Source organism: Polypterus senegalus, chromosome 15 (assembly GCF_016835505.1).
Source record: "Polypterus senegalus isolate Bchr_013 chromosome 15, ASM1683550v1, whole genome shotgun sequence".
Lineage (NCBI taxonomy): Eukaryota > Metazoa > Chordata > Cladistia > Polypteriformes > Polypteridae > Polypterus > Polypterus senegalus.
Window position 1 is genome coordinate 111,424,131 of NC_053168.1, and position 21,025 is coordinate 111,445,155.

Sequence of the window (21,025 nt, forward strand, 5' to 3'; positions counted from 1 at the left end):
GCAATCAGTAGATCTTACAATGGCTGATGAGACTGTGATTTATTTTTGAAACATATAATGGAATCCTTTCTCTATTATATTCATACAGATCTACACACTGTCTTGAGCCCTTTTGTTAATCTTTTCTTTTTGGCTGTTTTTCAATGCAGCTGAGCTAGGGGACTGTGACCCTGTAGAGCATTCTCCAGAGTTGGTTTCAGAGTTCAGGTTTACCCCAAAACAGACTGAAGCAATGGAAATGGACATTTTCCATAAATGGAAGGAATTCAGGTAGAGTAATTAGACACTTATTTTCTTCTTAATATAATGACTGAGTATTACTTATCCTGCTGTAGGTTGTTAAAACAGTAATTTTTAAGGCTTGTGATTGAGTTACAAATATTTCAGTACAATACTTGAGATTATATTGCAATGATTAAATCACAAACTGGCAGAGAGCAAGAGTAAGTAAGGGCAGACATATTTAGACCATTTGATCTTTACATATTTTACTTGCATTTTTATAACCTATATTTGACTTCTACTGGTCAAATATTTTAAACTGTAAACGTCAATGTTAATAAGTGTCCAGTAGCCATGTTTCTGCATCCTGCTCAGATTGCCTCTGAAATAATAGCATTAAATTTTTGTATTTAGGTTCACAACTAGGTTTTACTCATGTGCAGATAACGTTACTGTCAAAATGCTAGAATCAACATTATTTAATCTGGTAGCGAATCATTTTGAGATACCAGATCAGCTTGTTTGTACCATAGAATCAATTTAGCATAGAATTTGAGAGCACCTGCAATTCTGTGTGAAAAATATGATACAGTTTCTTTATAAGAAGTTCAATGAACTAATGCCATTTTGATGGATCTGAAACATGGTCCAATGCACCAAGTTCTTTAACAGGTGATTTATTGGTTTCTGATTATTTGTGTTAGAAAACCAGAAAATGCAGCCAACTTTGTTGTCATTGAAATCAAACCACTGGGTCACTACATGTGTTTGGTGGATAGTGGCATTTTTGCTCTATGGTAGACTCCTTATTTGAGATAAGCATGAAATTATGCAGGCTGGGATGAAGATGATCACTTGAATTTATGAAACATCAACTAGAATTATTCTTATTCTGCATAAATATATACCCAAAAAAACATTGTTCAACCAGCAGGTTATTTGAAATTATGTCTAATGTTGGTGGAATATACATATTTTAGTCCTAATTTCCATCAAGTTAAAAGATGAACAGTTGTATTGTATTATTATTCTTTCAAGTTAGAAGTTGCACAGGTTAAAGAGGTTTTCCACTCTATACTGTACTTTTTGTGTAAAATCTTGTATATACCTTCGTCTATGTGGTTCTCACTTTATCTTAAGATGAAAAAGCAATCTACAGGCACAAGCAGCTACTGAAATAAACTCTACATAAAGAAAAGCCCAAAGCATATCTGAGACAGTCTTTGAGAATGAAATACTAAACAAATATTATTTAAAAATATTTTGGACCGTCTTAAAGGTAACATTAAAAGTTTATATTTTAAAACAGGGTTTACAGTACCATCCAACTCCACAGGCAAATAAGAAGACAACGTTCTGCCCAATAGAATTCCGATGCTTTATCTTCTATTACTTACACATTTCTAATTGACACTTTGAGAAGCAGTGTTGTTTCAGTAAGGCACTTAATGATTAACTGCATGTATAGTTCAGAGATGAGTCAGGAAATGGGCAAGATAACACACTGAGAAATCGTAGTTTCACTACAGACAACTTTATCAGTCAGGGTATGTCCGACATTATGCTTCTGGAAAAATAGTCTGATTGATCATTACAGCTTGGGCATTACATATTATTGCTCAGTGTGCAACGCAGATCTGAAGTGCTAAATATTATATTCAGAGATGTTGCTTTTTTGCCTTTCCGCTTCCATGCAACAATTCTATAGTTAATAGCATTAATCAATTTTTTTTTCAACCCACAAGCATTTTAGACTATGATGTTAATTGTGGCTCACATTTTGGGGTTACTTTTATAATAACTTTACATTTTTTTTTTTTTTTGCATTTTTGGTTTTTGTAATCCATTCTAGATGATCTCTATCAAGCAAACATACTCAACTAATTCATGAAGAGTAGACTAATGCCAACATTTTAAATGAGTTATTATAATCATTCTTGTTTTATTTGATATTGAAATCCTTAGACTCTTATGATTTGCAAATAGTATTTTATCTTCTTATGAATGAGAAGGGGTAAAGCATATAGAGTTTAGATGCTTTTCTGACTGTTTGTACTGTAGTTTATTGCCTTGCTGTAAAGACGCCAATGAAGACTGTAATAGAAAGCTGCTTCAAATGTGGGGAGAACAACTAAACGCAAACAGCAAATGTCCCAGCTGGAAAATAAACTATGATGTGAGACACCAGTGCATCTATAGCGTATTACTCTTGTATTATCATGATTTACCCCTCTGCTTACCCTTTACCTATTTCCATCAGGGTTAAGTGTACTTATTAGCTTCATTACTGAGTTGGTCCTCTGTCGCACCTTAAGATTAACACACACATACATATATATACATTACACAAACACAGATCCTGCACATTATTCCCTAGAACTTTCACCCTCACAAGTACCATTATGAATAACACTGTTGTGATGTAAGATTTTGCATATAACTTGATAAATGTATGTCTTTATTTGTAATCTAGTCAAAGCAATGTAATTTAGTGTTACTTTGGTGAGAGTTAGTTGTGTTTGCCCCCCGTTTACAACTAATTTTACGACAGGATTTAGAGGGATGTGTCTTAAACCAGTTTGATGAGTGTTTCTCTGCTAAAGTCTTTCAACCCCCCTGCAAGGAAGCCAGGATGTTTAACATATGGTGTGGGTTGGGGGGCTCCGGTGTTAAGATGTTCTATTTTACCCATTGGTTTGAGATATGGCCGTTTGGAAGTGGCTTGTCTCAGAGGCCTTTAAGTACCATGATATCCTATTGGTTCTAGGAATTGGAGAGAACATCTATAAATGTACGTGCTTAACCTCACATTCTCTCTCTAACCAACATATGATGAAGGAGCATCTCTCTTGCTAACCTGTGATGATGTAGAAGTATCTTTCTCTTACTAATCTGATGAAGAAGACCATCACACCATGAACTGAAGACAACACAATCAAGAGCACAGCTTCAGCCATTTTGAACAGACATGTGGCTGAAAACTGAGCACCAATGATGCCTTAACTAGAGACATTAAGTAACTACAAGTCTGTGTGCCACCTGAATTACACATCACCATTTTATCAGGTTGTATGGTTGGCAATATTCAAATGTACTTTGCATTTTGTTATCATTTATGAATATTATCAGTAATACATTATTTTATGTGTAACTTAACTCCTGCTTGTCTTTTTACTACATCTAATTGCCTGAGGTTATAGATATAGAAGGGAAGGTGGGGATAAGTTATAAACAATAATACCTTATAAACAGTGGTAAATCTGTGAGATTAGGCATTCTAAGGCTACATATTAATAATACAATAGGGGAAAGTAGAGCAATATATATTACTCTACCAAGATAAAACTATTGGCGTAGTCGGCAGGATTTTGGGGTAACCGTGTTTTGCACCCTGTTTGCAAATACTGTTTTGATGTATGTGTTTGTTTATGTATGTGAATTTTAGGGCACCCAGTGTGCAAATGAGGTGGAAGTAAAACATTGTTTGGTTGCTGAATGGAATATAGCCAACAAAGTATAGAGACTTCATGTGTGTCACAAGGACACCCGCATTTTTGTTAGTGCTGGTGTAGTGAGTCCCTAATTAAAGTGCTAGGGAGTGGTGAAAGATACATGCGTCATTCATACGGCATTTAAGTGGTTAAAGTGCTAGGGAGTGATGGGACATGCATTCGTCATTCATACGGTAGGTATTCTTTTAGGATCTTTGTGTATGTATGTGTGTATTATTCTCCATTGTACCTCAATCTCCAGGTAATTCTGAGGCTTGTCCAGTATTTAAAGAGCATGCTACACTGATAGATATTTCACCACTGTTAGGAAAGGTAACCAGTTCTGCACTTAAATCTGATTTAGTATAAAGAGATCAGATAGAAGGCAGAGAAGCTGGTGACTGTGAATGGCAATTGTTGACTAGAGGGCATGAAATGGATATTGGCTTAAGGATACTGAGTAAAGAAAGTGTGGAATTTAAACAAGGAACGATGGAAATGAAAGGAATTCAAGTGCTTGTGTGTGAAGGGTCTGAAAGTACTAGTGCAAGAATGGCTGAGTTGGAAAGAAAGTGCACCAGTTTAGGAGTTGGTTTGAATGAACCAAGACAAGCCATCTCTCAGTTTTAGGAGAGATGCTGGATTTGGCACCTTTTAGAGAGGTTTTAGCCCACACTTTCCGGTAGCAGTTACCATAAAAAAACAGGACACACGGGCAATGAAAAAAAAAAAAATAGAAGGGTAGTGCAGGAAGACAGGAAAGGGAAAACAGTTATTTCTGTTTCAATTTTCTGGCCTTTTGGAATGGGGCTACTTCTATTGTAAGGTTTTACGGACTTTGGGTTGGTGCAGGTAATAAATAGTGAAGGCAATTAGCAGAGTAAAATCCATGCAGGGGATCGGGTTACCAGTAGCACATTGGAGCAAAGTGGCACTAGTGCCAAGCTGTTCCAATGAATGCCTAGAAGCAAATTTTGAGTGTTGGCACCAGGTCGACAGCCAAGAAATGAGATGGACAGAAACTGCTTTGTCACCTTCCATTTTGCAGACCTGCCTACATAGCAGAATGAAGAAAAGACAACATTCAAAGACTAAAGACAAAGTCATGAAGAAGAACTGAAGAGACAGCAAGGAAAAGACACTTAACTGGGGTTTAAGTGAGTAACAAGTCCACAAGTCATGCAATAATAGGACTAGTCACAATAGCTATAGTTTAAAAGGAAAGGTTTGTTCATTACTGCAGCAAATTTATATTCCAAGGGGTGGATACTGAACAAACCAGTTAGGAATGCCAAAATAAGGGGATTCATTTTGGGCTCATAAAGTATACATTCTGGGTATTAATTAAGTGGGATGATTAATATAATTAATACTATTATTAAAGAGCGGTATACTGAGCAAATTGGTGAACTTTTCAGGAAAGCAGGTACATTTCCAAGTCATATGGGTACCGATGTTTAGGTATAGTCTAATTGGGAAAATACGGAAGCCCTGCTGAGATTGTCGGCTGTGGTACAAGCACAGGAGTAGTGGGCCAATTTTGAACCAAGGTGTTTAGCACAATGAGTATGCATATGGTGAGCAAACAACTCTAGGGGTGGCCTACGGGGGGGATGATGAGAGTTGCATAGCTTTGATGTCTCATGGTGGTAATGCAAGCCTATACTGGTAAAGGCTGATTGCAGTTAAGAGTTTCACCATGGGTAAGAAAGCACAAGAGGCAACTAAATCAACCCCAGATGTGTGCAGAGGGGCCACAGATGTTGGTTTGTGAACAGTTTATGCAGTGGCACATGTGCTGTCACAAGTGGTTGTACTGGCACCTGTGGCATGTTACCTTTCAAATTTTGATGTTAATTGTACGTACAGCTGCATATGCTTAAACAGATATTTTGGGACAGGGGTCTATTTAGCAGTTAATCTGTACTTGTTCTCTTGGTCTAAGAATTCACACAACAGACTAAATTGTAGTGTGCTAGTTTTGTGGAAGGTGTGGACTTGTCTCATTTTGAACCACCAGATCTGATGACATATGAAGACTGCAGAAAGAGTTGACACAAGCTGGAGCAGATCCACATTCTTCTGATTGTCTTTGAAATAAAGAAGATATGTAATGAACAAATGGTCATGGACAACTTTTAACACTGGGAGAGCAAATACTGCAAATCAATGCACAAGTTATGCATCAGACTCTTTAAATAATTTAAAGACATTGTTTATAAAGACATTGTACAAAACGTTCATTGGGGTGGAGTGTTTTGATGTGAGATTTTGCATATAACTTGATAAATGTTTTGTATATCTTTATTTGTAATCTAGGCAAAGCAATGTAATTTAGTGTTACTTTGGTGAGAGGAATTCGTGTTTGCCCCCCCTGTTTACGACTTTTCTTTGTACTTTTACGACAGGATTTTGGGGATGTGTCTTAAACCAGTTTGAGTATTTCTTTGCTAAAGTCTTTCTCTCATTCCCCACATAAAGCCAGGTTAGCTTAACATATGGTCTTGGGGGGTTGCAGGTGTTAAGATGTACTATTTCCCCCATTTGTCTGAGATATGGCTGTCTGGATTGGCTGAAGGGGTTGGACAGAAAACCTATAAATTTGCTTGCTTAACCACATTCTCTCTCTCTAACCAACATCTGATGAAAGAAGTACCTTTCTCTTGCTAACCTGTAATGATGTAGAAGTATCTTTCTCTTGCTAACAACTGAAGAAGACCATCACACCATGAACTGAAAACAACACAATGAGGAGCACAGTTTCAGCCATTTTGAACAGACATGTGGCTAAAAGCTGAGCACCAATGATGCCTTAACTAGAGACATTGAGTAACTACAAGTCTATGTGCCACCTGAATTACACATCACCATTTTATCAGGTTGTATGGTTGCCAATATTCAAATGTACTTTACATTTTATTATTTATGAATATTATCAGTAATACATTATTTTATGTGTAACTTCACTCCTGCTTGTCTTTTTACTACATCTAATTGCCTGAAGTTATAATAGAAGGGAAGGTGGGGATAAGTTATATACAGTGGTAAGTCTGTGAGATTAGACATTATAAGGCTACATATTAATAATACAATAGGGGAAAGTAGAGCATATATATATATATATATATATATATATATATATATATATATATATATATATATATATATATATATATATATATATATATATATATATATATATATTACTCTACCAAGATAAAACAAACACATTCACAGTTCGCTTTCTTTAGTACTCCAAGATACTTAGTTATCATAGGCATGAACAACGTAAAATGTCTTAGATATATCTGAGACCTAAATATTACTTTTGATCTCCAAGAATATATTCAAACATACAAAGGCTAAACATCCTTGGCCGTTTATCAGTCAATGTCTTTTAACTTTCTGTTCATTATTAACCAGAGGTCTTTGTTCTCAGCCAATAAGCCATGTAGCTCGGCATTTCCTCACTGCTCCAGGTGCTCTAAAAAGTTTACCTTAACTTCAACCACTCTACATTTGATGACAATGTATTGAAAGTTAAAAGCATTGTGATATTTGTTAAAGAACAATAATACTAGTAGAGACAAGTATAAAAGAGAATGTGGATAACTATATATATATATATATATATACACATATATATATACACACATATATATATATATATATATACACATATATATATATATATATATATATATATATATATATATATATATATATACACACTTTTGTAAAAATAATACTGTACTTGTCCTATATTTCCAGCCCCGGGTGTAGTTAAATCTCTTTCTCGCAAGTCGTATAACGCTGCTCACGTTGTGTTTAAAGGGTGGGGGTTGTGGCGGCGGTACGGATGCTAAGGAGAAGCAGTTGGATTTTCTTCTGGCTTGTTGCTGCTGTTGGTGAGCTGCGTATTCTGCTTGTCACGCTGCTCATCGATCATTTAAAAGCCTGTACAGCAGCTGTCCTTTTGCCACTCCGTGTCTCTACCACTTGCATTGTGAATTTCGGGGGGGGAATAGCTTAACACAAGGAGAAGTGGTCAGATTATCTGCTGGCTTGCTGCTGCTGCTGAAAAACTGCATATTCTTCTTGTCACGCTGCGCGTTAATCATTTAAAAGTCTGTACAGCAGCTTTCCTTTTGCCACTTCGCATCTCGCGTTGTGAGGTTGGGGTGGGGGGGGGTTTGGCAGAACACATGCTAAGGAGTAGCATTCGGATCATGTGCTGGCTTGCTGCAGCTGGCAAGCTGCCTCTTCTGCTTGTTTTTGTTTTAAGAGCTGGGAGCACATGAAGAGTGTCTGCCAAAAGAATTCCAACAACTGCTAGGGTAGATGTCCGTGAACTTATTTTAAATGTCGTCTCACTGCCTTGTCTCACGTGACGTTAAAGTGTCTCCCATGGGACGTCAAATTGTCTTCCGAGAGGATCACATCTTGTCTCACTTCCAAGATTTTTTTATTTTTTTTTTTTTATATAGAGAGATGTAGTCTTTAGAAAAAGCTCACGAAAAGTTAAAGATGTCAAAGATGAATTTCCCAGGGTGGCTTTGATTTAGCATCCGTTCTCAGGTTGTAAAGTAATCAGATACATTTTGAAGCATCGGCATGTCTTCTTTTCCCATGCTGTAAACCAATTTAGTCCTTAGTGCCCATCTCTTTACAGGTGACAAAATAATCATAGCTTGAAGATTCTCCTGGATTTTCTGCTTGATTTAGACAGATGTTACTGTGATTGATATTCGTACAATTCAGCAAAACAGGATGCTTTGATGTTCTGCCTTCTTAAATGTTAAATTTATCCTTTCCATTTGAGCAAAATACTTCTTTTAAAGTGAAATTATTTGTTAACTGTCCTTGTGATATTAAGTTAATTTTTGTTTGTGTGAGCAAAAAATAAAACAAAGTCCACGCACTACAACTTGTATTTGACTTTATTTGGTACAGGTGTTTCAATGTTTTATCTTAGAACAGAAAATAAAAAGCTTCAGCAAGATTTAGACTTTTTCTTTTTTTTCATTAAATTTGGTAAGGTTACTTTGTATTTATCAATTGAAGTTATTTTAGTGCAAAATAAATAAAAAGGGCATTTTAAAAAAAAGTTTGAGTTCAGATTAATATTTGGTACACAAATGACCCCTTGAATGAAATCTAAATGTCAAAACGAGAATGTAACAAACCTCCTACCCTTGCATCCAATATACAGTTAATCTGTTGTTGAGCAATTTCTTTGACAAGAGGCTCATGCATATTACATACTATGTTTTTTATTAAGTTTGTTTTAGGATTATGGCTTTCTAAAAAATGCACATATATACTGCATGTTAACTTATTAACCTCTCTTCTCTTAGTCTTTAAATTATTTGCTTACTATTAGCACCATGCTTCCGTTCCATTGCATACTGGTTTGATGTTAGATCAGTCCTTTCCTGCATTTTCTGGAATTTAGAAGAACCTAGAAAGTAGTAGCATACAGATAGAGGTGGGGTTGGGAGGGTGATTAATATCTTTACATGATTTAGAATCATAACAATGGGGAAACACCCTCTTTCTAATCTGAACAGACTTTCCTGTTATCTTGCCATCCTGGCTTCAGATTCAGTCTAATTTGTTTTCCCCTGTTCTTTCTGTCCATTTACAGTCACGTCTCTGAAACTGAAGTACACCGTAACTTTTGTTGTGTAATGTCATACTGTATGTTGTATGACATCAATTTGAGAGACACTTGGACGTCTGTTCAGGTTACTGCTCCCATACTCCAAACTTTTACAACAAGGCACATTGAACCAATGGATGCTCCATCACCCCTCAATCTTGGACCTGTTAGGGGATTAGCATATATAGCTTGGTGCTTGGAATGTACCAGTTACTGTAGTCCAGGTTTTCTGTTTATTTTTTCAATTTTTTCTGTCTCAACTGTGGTCTGTAATTAAGACATAGCATTCTGATTTCTTGCCTCTTATTTCTTTTTATTTATTATTTTTTATTTCAATATTTAAGTAATAATAATTTTAAATAGTATTTCTTATTTCAAACAGGAATTTCAGCAAGACCCTCTTTCCAAAGCCAAACAAACAGGTTGTGTTCAAAAAAGCTTTCTATTTCCATATTAAATAAAATTACAAGTGTCTGCCATGCAGGAGTAATAAAGATGAAAGTCCAGTAATTCCATGGCTCCTAGAGGAATAGCGGGACCATGGCTCAGCAAAAGATGGCCAATTTTAAATAATCGCACCCTGAGGAGGCACAGGCTTCAATTGGGTGCGGGTGTGCGTGAGTGTGTTTCTTTCCATGGTTAATTGGGAAACCGGCTGTCAGCACCACATAAATGTGCAGAGGCGGGCGAATCAGTCAAGCACCTCAGTGATACCGTGGAAGGAGCATCTCCTCGCACCCATACCCAATTAGGCAGCAGAGTTGAAAGGAGCCTGCTAGGGACAGAAGGGGATAAATGGAGAGATAGAAAAAGAAGATCTGAAAGAAAAGAGCAGAGGTTGAAAGATTGGAAAGAGAAGAGTAGGAGCATGAGGAAGCCAGTGTGATGGAAAGAAAGCAGGCGGACAAAGAATAAAATTACTCCTGCTGAGCAGCCAAGGAGCAGGAGCAACCACTGTACACCGGAGGTCTCCCCCGTGTAAGTCCGAGAACACAGCAGAAGTTGAAGGGGTGGAGGCCTGGTGGAACACCGTGGATTAGCATAGGATGGGTGGGCAGGGACATGACCAGGTCTTAAAGTGGGTCTGTGCCTGTCGATGTCTTTCAGGGCTGCAAGATCCTAATAGGATAAACAGGAGAGATGTCAGTTTTAAAGGGAAGCAGTGGTGACTGTCATTTTAAACAGGATACTCCTGCAAGTTTTTAACTCCGTTTGAATGGATTTATTTATAGCTTGTTTTAAACCTCCACAATCACTTGGACTCTTTATGGGGTTATTTATTGATTGAATTTTTAGCAGTGTAATTTGGACACTGATCTATTTTTGAAGTTTACTAAAAGCATTATATACCTTTGCAGCTACCCTATATATATATAATGTGTGTATGTAGTTATCCTTGCTAGAGAGAGCTGAAGAATTTACCTCCCGCTAAGACATCATTTTTATTGCTTCTTTAAATTTCTTTGTGGCTGGTGGTCGTTGCTTCCAAATACCAAATTGTTCTGTGGCATTCAGTGGACAGTGGTCTAATATGTTGTGGCATGTAAGTGAGATAGCTCTAAAGAGCACACTTTTGTTCAAGTAAATTTTGAACCACTAAGTCTTAATACTTATCTAATGCATGTAGTACAATTGGCAATAATGAAAATTATGTTATCCACTTAGAGGGAAGCTTTAATTCCTGTTCTCATTTTATTCTGTTAGTGACTTTATTTTTAGCTGTTACAGAAGACAGATAGCCAGCAGCTCAGGAATTTTGCTAAAAGCATTAATGATGATAGGCAGCCCTTTCACATTCTGCAATCTAATATGTAAGTAATCAGAATTTAATTGTTTTTTGTTTACCTAAACAGAAGCTTATGATCTAAAGGACATGTATGATGATAAAATCAGTTGGTCAGGAGGACAGAAAAAAAAATTAAACTGGCAAAAAAAAAACCCCAATAATCTACAAGGTTTCCAAGGCCAAAAGACTACCCTGAGCCAAACTTGGCATTCTACATGACATGAATATTCTTGAGTCATTTCTCATTGTTTCCAGCCATCATACTAGAGGATTCAACACAGTAGGTCTCATGGACAGGTGGGGCATCTTTCTTTATTCAAGCATCACAGGTTGCTGCATAGTAGCTTGATCGGGTGGCTATGGTGCCAATGTCACAACAGAAAACCAGAAAAGAAAGCAGAGATTAGTAATAATTGCTGATCCCTGAAAAATATGATTTTTCCATGCGTGTGTAGTCTATTAGGAGTTTAATTAAAATGTGGATATAAAAAAAAATCTTTCAGGTTATTAGCCTGTAGTATATCCATTGTTAAATTGTTAAAATATTCCAGATTTTTGCTACACAACAGCAAAAGCCCACCTCACTTTTTTTTTTTTTTTTATATAAATGCTCAGCATCCATCCATCCATCATCCAACCCACTATATCCTAACTACAGGGTCACGGGGTTCTGCTGGAGCCAATCCCAGCCAACACAGGGCGCAAGGCAGGAAACAAACCCCGGGCAGAGCACCAGTCCACCGCAGTGGAATAATCAGCAGATCACTATTATAACTTTGAATGTAGGGGAACAGGCATTTCAAAATATATTAAGGAGTAAGATTATTTAAAGCCTTATATAGCATTAGTAGTACAGGTAAAAATCCGTTACAACGAATATCTTTACAACAAAATTTTTATTACAACAAAGTATTTTTATGGTCCCGACAGTTTACACAAATGACGCCAGCCTATATAAATCTTGTTTCTACGAAGTACATTCAACAGATACTTTCATTACAACCAAGTGCCCAAAAGACCTTGAAATGCCTGAATGAATCATCCACAGAGCAGTTAGTTCTGTGGCCGCAGCTCAGAGTTGCCCCAAACAGAAACACTGCAATTTTTTTCTTTCTTCAAACTTTCCTCATATTGTTTTTTTTTTTTTTTTTGCCTTTTTTGTTTCCTGCGGTTTTCAGTGGTAACTTTTGCTTATTGCTCGTCAATATTTGAAAAACAACCATTGGAATTTAACTCATTCTCACCCTCCTATAGAAACGGCAGACTCGATAAAACGATAACAGTTCATATTAGAAAAAAAGATTTACATTTTTGCAGCTCTCGATTGCGGCAAAAAAAAAAAAGACGTTGCCAGTGAATTTGGAATTTCACCATCGACACTGTCAACTTTCTTGAAAGACAGAGCAAATAAAGAAGATAAATCTCAGGTTCCAAACGTATGTGAACTGCTGCATTTGAAGACGTTGAAAAGGCAGTTTTTATGTGGTTCAGTGATGCTTGTTCAAGAAGCATTCCTATTAATGTGGCACTCATTCAAGAAAATGTGAGGTTTGTAAACTCTCTTGGGACCTCCCCCAACTAGACAGCACCCCGATGTCTGATCTCCACGTCTATGAAAGACTGTTTATCTGTTGCCAGGCAACAGCAGGCTCAAAGCTATTCTGCGTCTCTCCACCAAAGCAAACAGAAAAGATATCAGTGGGTGATGCAAGGTACATTGTAAATGCAGATAACAGGATTACTTGATCACTGATCAGGCCATGACCCTGTCTGACTGCTGTGTCTGTGTATAGCAAAGTGGTAGATCACACCTCAATAATTAACTGTGCCATTCCTGTGTCAAGCTGAATAAAGCTGGTTTTGCTAAAGTACTGAGACTCTGCCTCATTTTTTGGGGTGCAAGACAGGGACTTAAAGTGCAACCCTGATCTTTTATGATTTGCTTCTGTGTTGCTTCTTGCAGCGCTATGAACCTGTTTTTGCCCTGCCCCAGCAACGGACAAACAATCTTTCACAGATGCTGCAATTGTGCTTCAGAAAGCACTTCAGTATGTCCATCCCATTGGGTTTTGGGAGGGGGGTTCTCAAAAGAGTTCAGAAACCTCACAATATGAAGAAGAAAACGATGGATTTGGCTCCTGATTGATAACTGTGCTGCCCACAACATGCTTCCACATTTAGATAATGTTTGCGTTGAATTCCTCCCACCCAATTGCACAGCAGTGCTTTAGCCATTGGATTTGGTCATCATTCGCACCCTGAAAGTGTATTATCGCAAGGAAAAATTCTTGTCAGCATAACTTGTCGGCAGGAGGAGATTAAAATTAACGCGAAAGAAGCTATTGAAATGATTACAAACGGCTGGGCGCAAGTTAAAGAAAGCACTATATTAACATATACAGAATCTCATTACAACAAAATATTTTTTAGGTTCCTGGGAGTTTGTTGTAATGGAATTTTACCTGTATATTAAAATCATTTCTAAAGGACATAAGTAACCAATGTAAAGATGCTAAAACTGCAGAGATGTACTAACATATTCTTTTACTGGTTAAGATTATTGTTGCTTCTTAAGTAATTACAACTGATTTCTTACTTTCTTATATAGGCCAGTTAGGAATAGATTACAATGATCTAGCCAACTATAAACAAAAGCGTGAATTAATTTCTCACCATCTTGCATTGTTCTTAGTGGTCTAACTTTGGCGATGTTCCTTAAATGGAAAAATTGCAGTCCTAGTAATATTTGTAATATGCAATTTAAAGTTTAGGTCAGGGTCCATGAATGTACCTAAATTCTTTACCTCCACCTTGATTTTCTAATACCTTTTCTTATTTTCATTTTTAACAACCACTAACATTTCTGGTTTTCCCCTATTTATTTTGAGAAAGTTACTAATTATCCATTCAGATATACAATTAAGACATTGTATTAGATAGGCCAGAATATCAGGTGCTATAGATAAATAAAACTGCAGGCCACTGCATAATTGTGGCAGTTCATCTTGTGTTTCAATATAACCTGGGCTAATAGAAGCATATAGATTAAAAAAAAAAAGCAGCGAACCCAGAATAGGACTTTGTGATACACTGTATACAATATCATGGACATCCGCAAGTAATTTACTACTTTAACCAGAGTAGTTTCTGTACTATGATTTGTTCTAAAGCCAGACTGAAACTTAATCAGGTATAGAATGTTTGTTTGTTTGTTTGTTTGTTTGTTTGTTTGTTGAAGTAATCATTCAATTGCAAAAAAAATGCTTTTTGTAGCATTTTACTTCAGAAATGCAGGAATAAATCTAATGTTGTTAAACATAGAACAGTCTAGATTGTTATTCTTGAACAGGGGTTTAACAACTGCAGTCTTTACACAATCTGGAGAAACCCTTATATCTAATAATGATTTAACTATGTCAAATAATCACAACAGTGAAAACCTTTAAAAAAGGTTGTTAAGACTGTATCAACAATTTCAGGTAGACCTATTTGAATTAAAAAAATAATAATTTGCTGAAAAGCACATACTAGAGTTTGTAACATTGTAAAGAGGTATTATATTGAGTCTAATGTTTATTTTGTCTTAAAAATGTTGCAAAAGACACAAACATTTTACTACAAGTTTTCAGGGGACATTCAACTGAATGCTTCTTAAGCTCTGGTACATAAAATAGTTAACTTTTTATTTATCTTCTTATTGGGCTACGGGCATGGGGGTTGATAGGGTAAGAGGGTTTATTTTATCTTTTTGTTTTATAGTCCAGATGGAATTGTCTTGCTTATTTTTACTGAATTCAATAAAAATATGATCACAAAAAGTCAAGCATTATGGAAACATTATTTCTGTTGGTCTCTTATATTATGTAGAGCATTTTAGCATGTTCCTTTATTTCATATGAAATGTGAAATATGACATATGAAGATGAAACAAATTTCAGAGTCATGTTATGCATATTAGTTTATAATGATTCCACATAAAGTTCTGGAAATACACTGTCTTCAGTCATCTGTAACTCTGCAGGATATTGTCTGATATTAGCCTTCTGGATGGATATCAAGAGGTAATTATTGTTACAGTAACATGTTTTTGTGTAGAATGTGAAACACTATGGGCTTCACCTTTTTTTTTTTTTTATCCACTCGCATTTTCTCTATGAACTAAACTATATGTTTAATTTTGATGAAGGCGAACAAGTGCTTTATTAGTGAAATGGGTCTTTGGGTTAACATTAGGAATCCCTGAAGCCTACGAAAAAACTTGTAATCCTGACCAATCTTAAATTCCTTCACACCTCTCCATCAGCGTCTCTTGTTTTGTAAATGTGTCGATCAGCACAAGCAGCAAACAGCCTGCTGTCCCATCCCTACCTTGATGGAGCTCAATTCGGGCATTAAGTTTTCCTCGCTCAACCCAAGGCTCCTTATCTGCGTGTGAGGTGCCTGATGTTGTATAGGGTAAATAATATACTGTAGTATATCGTTAATTGGAACCCATGCATTTCATATTTGTTCTGTGTCTACAAACATCTGAGTAACTGTAGGATAAAAGGAAATGCTAGTGAAGAAATTCTGAACACATACCTAAAGCAGAAACATTTCCATGTTATACTAATAATGATGTGAAGTATATAATGTGTGATTGTTATTATTAGTATGATATAATAAAAACATACATTTGATTTGAGTTTGTAGCACCCGGTGTAAATTTTAGCTACTTATAAAAGATTTATTCTCTCAGGTGGTACAACAAACTCTCCTCTCCCTCTCTGAGTTTATTGCTTGCTAATCTAACCCCTTAAAATGTTACTCCAAATATTGTCTTCAGAGATTTGGGAGTTGTTAGGAGTATAACAGTATCTAATGCAAAAGTAAACATCTTTACCCAAATGGTCTTACTTTTAGTCCCAAAACGTATGACATAGTGAGTCCCATGCTATGTCTCTGACATATTTTTGATAATTCTAATCTGGAAAGAGAGATACTACATAATTTTAAGATAAATTGTAGCATGTAGATAAGAATTTGAGGAATATTTTCAACAGATGCATTGTCATTATCTTCACAAATATTCAAATCCCAGTAGTAAAGGTTGAAAGTTATGTAGTGCCATGACACCCTCTTCTTTCAATCTTTTGCATTTTTGTTCTTTTAAAATCTAATATTTTTGCCTTCTGTATAAATGAGCTTTCATTTTTTGGGGCTTTTTCAAAATGAATTTATTAAAACAATAGTAATATAAAAAAATAAGAGGGGTAAGAAGAGTATTTTAACAATATGAATTCTCCCTGCTAAATAAAGTGGAATTGTCGACTCACTATTAACATCATCTTCGATAATTTTCATCATGTTGTGAAAATTGAAATTAAAAATGTATGACTTTTCTAATTTCTTCTTGTGACTATTGTTTCCCAAAAGCCCAAACTGTTTTGAGGTAATTGGCAGAAAGTGCTCTAATGTTATATGGTATGTGAGTGAGTTAACTGAAAAGACCATACCTTTTTTCAATTAAATTTTGAACTCAAAGGTCCTGTAAAATTCATTCAATAGATTTAGTATGTTCACCATTAAGGAGGTCAGATTGGTACTGAAGATTTTTTCTAAGTAGAAGGATACTTTTTGTTCCATTGCTTCCCTTATAATTCCTTTTATTTTCAAGAGTTGCCAAAGACTCGTAGACAATGAGGAGTTTGGTAGCAGTTGTGAAAAGCATTGGCAATAATGGACAGTTTGCGCAAACCTTAAGTTGTTAGTTTGGGAAACATTTGTGTTGTTGCACAAAAGAATTTAGCACTGCTCTGTCCTAATACATTGGAAACTGTAAAGCCGGGTGGCGAACTCTGATCATGGAGAGTCACAGTTGCTACTGGTTTTCATTCTAACAATTTTCTTAACTAGCGACTAGTTTTTGCTACTAATTAACTTCATTTAACGTATTTGCTATTTAAGACTCGGATCCCTTAAATCAGGGTAAAGTAACTTTGATCCTGGAGGGCTGCAGTAGCTTCAGGTTTTTCCAACCCAGTTGCCTCATGAGAAATCATTCTTTGCCGATGAAGCACAAATTACATTTTTCTGCTTCATTTTAGTTGTCTTAGTTGTTAAAGTTTTGAACCATTAATTTCTAATTTTAGTCTTAAACTGCTGTATTTATTGTTTTAACTGCTCTTTATTGGCAACTAGCTGAAATACCCGGCATTGCCCAGAAGGAAAATAAAGTTGTTGGTTTTTTTTTAATTGTTTGAGAAAAATGTAATTAAAAAAAAAAAAAAAAGAAAACACATCTTTAAAAATAAAAATAAATTAACAAACAATGTGTTTTTAGTTTTTTCGTCTTTAACCAATATATAAAGGTTCTTGGGACTTCGTACCTTTGAACATGCTACATAAAGTTGTCCATGTGAGCAACATTCTGTGTCCAAATTGTTCCGAGCGTCAAGTTGATGATAACAGACATACAAAATAGAATCTCCAATTTAATCTGTTCCAGTTTAATTTGTTTTACAATCAATTAAATGTTAAATTTTTTACCTATATAAATAAATATTATAAGTTAAATCCCATAGCTATATTTGGTTTATACTTTACCTTCAATTTTGGTAAATTAATTAAATTAGTTTTATGATTATGAACGCATTAAAAAAAATTCCTATTTCTATTTTACAAAAAAATTGTAACTCCAACACGTTAGCTACGATATTGCAAAACAAATGACATTTAGTTCAGTAGTTCAGTAATGAATAAACAAAAATCGCAAAGAGAGCTGCTGAATCCACAAAATAAATATAGGGTCTTTATGGTAGATACAAACACAATTGCTTACTTATCTTATATATAATATAATAGCTTATTATAATAAAAAATATAATCGTGGAATACGTTCAAAGTAGTGTATAAATGATGGGAAAAACAAAGTCTTTTTTAAGGTTTTTTGACAGATTACTTTTTGTTTTGTGGTGTAGTATTTTACATGCAGAATTTGACAACGTAAAAAAAGTCAATAATATTAATATTTTTATTCGGCTGATTTCATTCCATTACCACTACAACATTGTTACAATAAGAATAATGCAAGATAAAAATATAGTTAACAAAAACAAACATTAAATGACAAACAAATACTACGTATTTTTCATGATCAAACTGTCAGTTGCTTTTATGGAGTACATCAAAAACGTTCCGATCGTCAACTAGATGATAACATACATACAGCACTGCAAGACTGTTACAGTCTGCTTTATATCTATACTAATAAAAGGCAAAGCCCTCACTCACTCACTCACTCACTCACTCACTGACTCATCACTAATTCTCCAACTTCCCGTGTAGGTAGAAGGCTGGAATTTGGCAGGCTCATTCCTTACAGCTTACTTACAAAAGTTGGGCAGGTTTCATTTCGAAATTCTACGCCTAATGGTCATAACTGGAAGGTATTTTTCTCCATTAACTGTAATAGAGTTGAGCTGGAAAGACGTTGGGGGGCGGGGTTTCGTGTGACATCATCACGCCTCCCACGTAATCACGTGAACTGACTGTCGACGCAGTGCATAGAAAACCAGGAAGACCTCCATAAAGCGCTTAAGAAAACATGCATTATATAATTGAGAAGGCAGCGAAACAATAAGAAGTGAGCGAGTGACATATACTACCATATTCATGAGTGCTGCTACCTCGGAAAGAAAGCAAGGTGTAAACCTAAACTTTAAATTAAGTTCATAGACAGGCTACCGCTGGCGTTTGTCATGCCCACAGGTAATGCGGGATACAAGTTTAATGAGAGGACGCAGGATATAAACGAGTTTTGATCACTTTGTAACTAAGTTAAAATTGTAGGTGAAGGGGTGTGCTTATGCAAATTCCGAGAGACTGTGTTTGTGGGGGATTGACAGTTAAGGCGGGTGGGGGAGTCACGTCATCATCTCCCCTCCCATTCATCTTATTTCGATCTGAGCTGAGCTCATGCTTAACGCGCCTCTTCAAGCAACTTCGTCAGACTGCCACCAAATACTCACAGAAAAATCCACAAGTTAATACACACGCTGTCTCTAGAGTTTCTACACACTGAATCCTCCAGGCACTACTTACAAAAGGTCACATTGACAATCGTGTTACGTTATTTTTAAAATCTTTCCTTTTCTTAGCACAAGCACAGCTGAGAAGCTTCGATGCATGTGCTCCATAACGCGTTAAAAAATAATGCATTTAATCACACTTTGCATTACAAGCAAAGGGGAGCTTTTGTCAATGCATGATTTCCTGGTACACCGATTACATTGATCAGTGCATCCCGATACATTTTACCCTCGCACCACCTTAGTTTGAGAAGAAGTATGAAAAAATATGAGGTTAACACAGAAAAACAGATCACCAATTCAAGCTTTATGAATAATCGATTCGCCATCAATAATTGTTTTGGTAATGCCATACTCCTTCCATTTTATAATTTTTCCGCCACTAGCCATGATTAAATGAATGGTAAAAAAGTAAGAGCAAAGCGAGTGTGACTTATTTAGGCAGGCATATATATGACAGCAACACTCATGACAATGTCAATCATGTTACGTTGTTATTAAAATGTTTCCTTTTCTTTTTTATTACTTCTTTAACACACTACTTCTCCGCTGCAAGTGATATATACAGTGGTGTGAAAAACTATTTGCCCCCTTCCTGATTTCTTATTCTTTTGCATGTTTGTCACACAAAATGTTTCTGATCATCAAACACATTTAACCATTAGTCAAATATAACACAAGTAAACACAAAATGCAGTTTTTAAATGATGGTTTTTATTATTTAGGGAGAACAAAAATCCAAACCTACATGGCCCTGTGTGAAAAAGTAATTGCCCCCTTGTTAAAAAATCACCTAACTGTGGTGTATCACACCTGAGTTCAATTTCCGGAGCCACCCCCAGGCCTGATTACTGCCACACCTGTTTCAATCCAGAAATCACTTCAATAGGAGCTGCCTGACACAGAGAAGTAGACCAAAAGCACCTCAAAAGCTAGACATCATGCCAAGATCCAAAGAAATTCAGGAACAAATGAGAACAGAAGTAATTGAGATCTATCAGTCTGGTAAAGGTTTTAAAGCCATTTCTAAAGCTTTGGGACTCCAGCGAACCACAGTGAGAGCCATTATCCACAAATGGCAAAAACATGGAACAGTGGTGAACCTTCCCAGGAGTGGCCGGCCGACCAAAATTACCCCAAGAGCGCAGAGACGACTCATCTGAGAGGTCACAAAGACCCCAGGACAACGTCTAAAGAACTGCAGGCCTCACTTGCCTCAATTAAGGTCAGTGTTCACAACTCCACCATAAGAAAGAGACTGGGCAAAAACGGCCTGCATGGCAGATTTCCAAGACGCAAAACCACTGTTAAGCAAAAGAACATTAGGGCTCATCTCAATTTTGCTAAGAAACATCTCAATGATTGCCAAGACTTTTGGGAAAATACCTTGTGGACTGATGAGACAAAAGTTAAACTATTTGGAAGGCAAATGTCCCATTACATCTGGCGTAAAAGGAACACAGCATTTCAGAAAAAGAACATCATACCAACAGTAAAATATGGTGGTGGTAGTGTGATCGTCTGGGGTTGTTTTGCTGCTTCAGGACCTGGAAGGCTTGCTGTGATAGATGGAACCATGAATTTTACTGTCTACCAAAAAATCCTGAAGGAGAATGTCAGGCCATCTGTTCGTCAACTCAAGCTGAAGCGATCTTGGGTGCTGCAACAGGACAATGACCCAAAACACACCAGCAAATCCACCTCTGAATGGCTGAAGAAAAACAAAATGAAGACTTTGGAGTGGCCTAGTCAAACTCCTGACCTGAATCCAATTGAGATGCTATGGCATGACCTT

At 36.2% G+C, this 21,025-nt stretch overlaps 1 protein-coding gene across 5 annotated transcripts in view; it reads left to right on the forward strand.

The window, feature by feature from the left end:
• epb41l4b (erythrocyte membrane protein band 4.1 like 4B) overlaps positions 1 to 21,025 on the forward strand; it is a 404,010-nt gene that overhangs the window by 175,524 nt on the left and 207,461 nt on the right. For all 5 annotated transcript variants that reach the window (XM_039737615.1, XM_039737616.1, XM_039737617.1 and 2 more), the window contains exon 7: positions 150 to 270. In XM_039737615.1, coding sequence (XP_039593549.1) covers positions 150 to 270 — 121 coding nt within the window. The remainder of the gene's footprint in view (positions 1 to 149; positions 271 to 21,025) is intronic.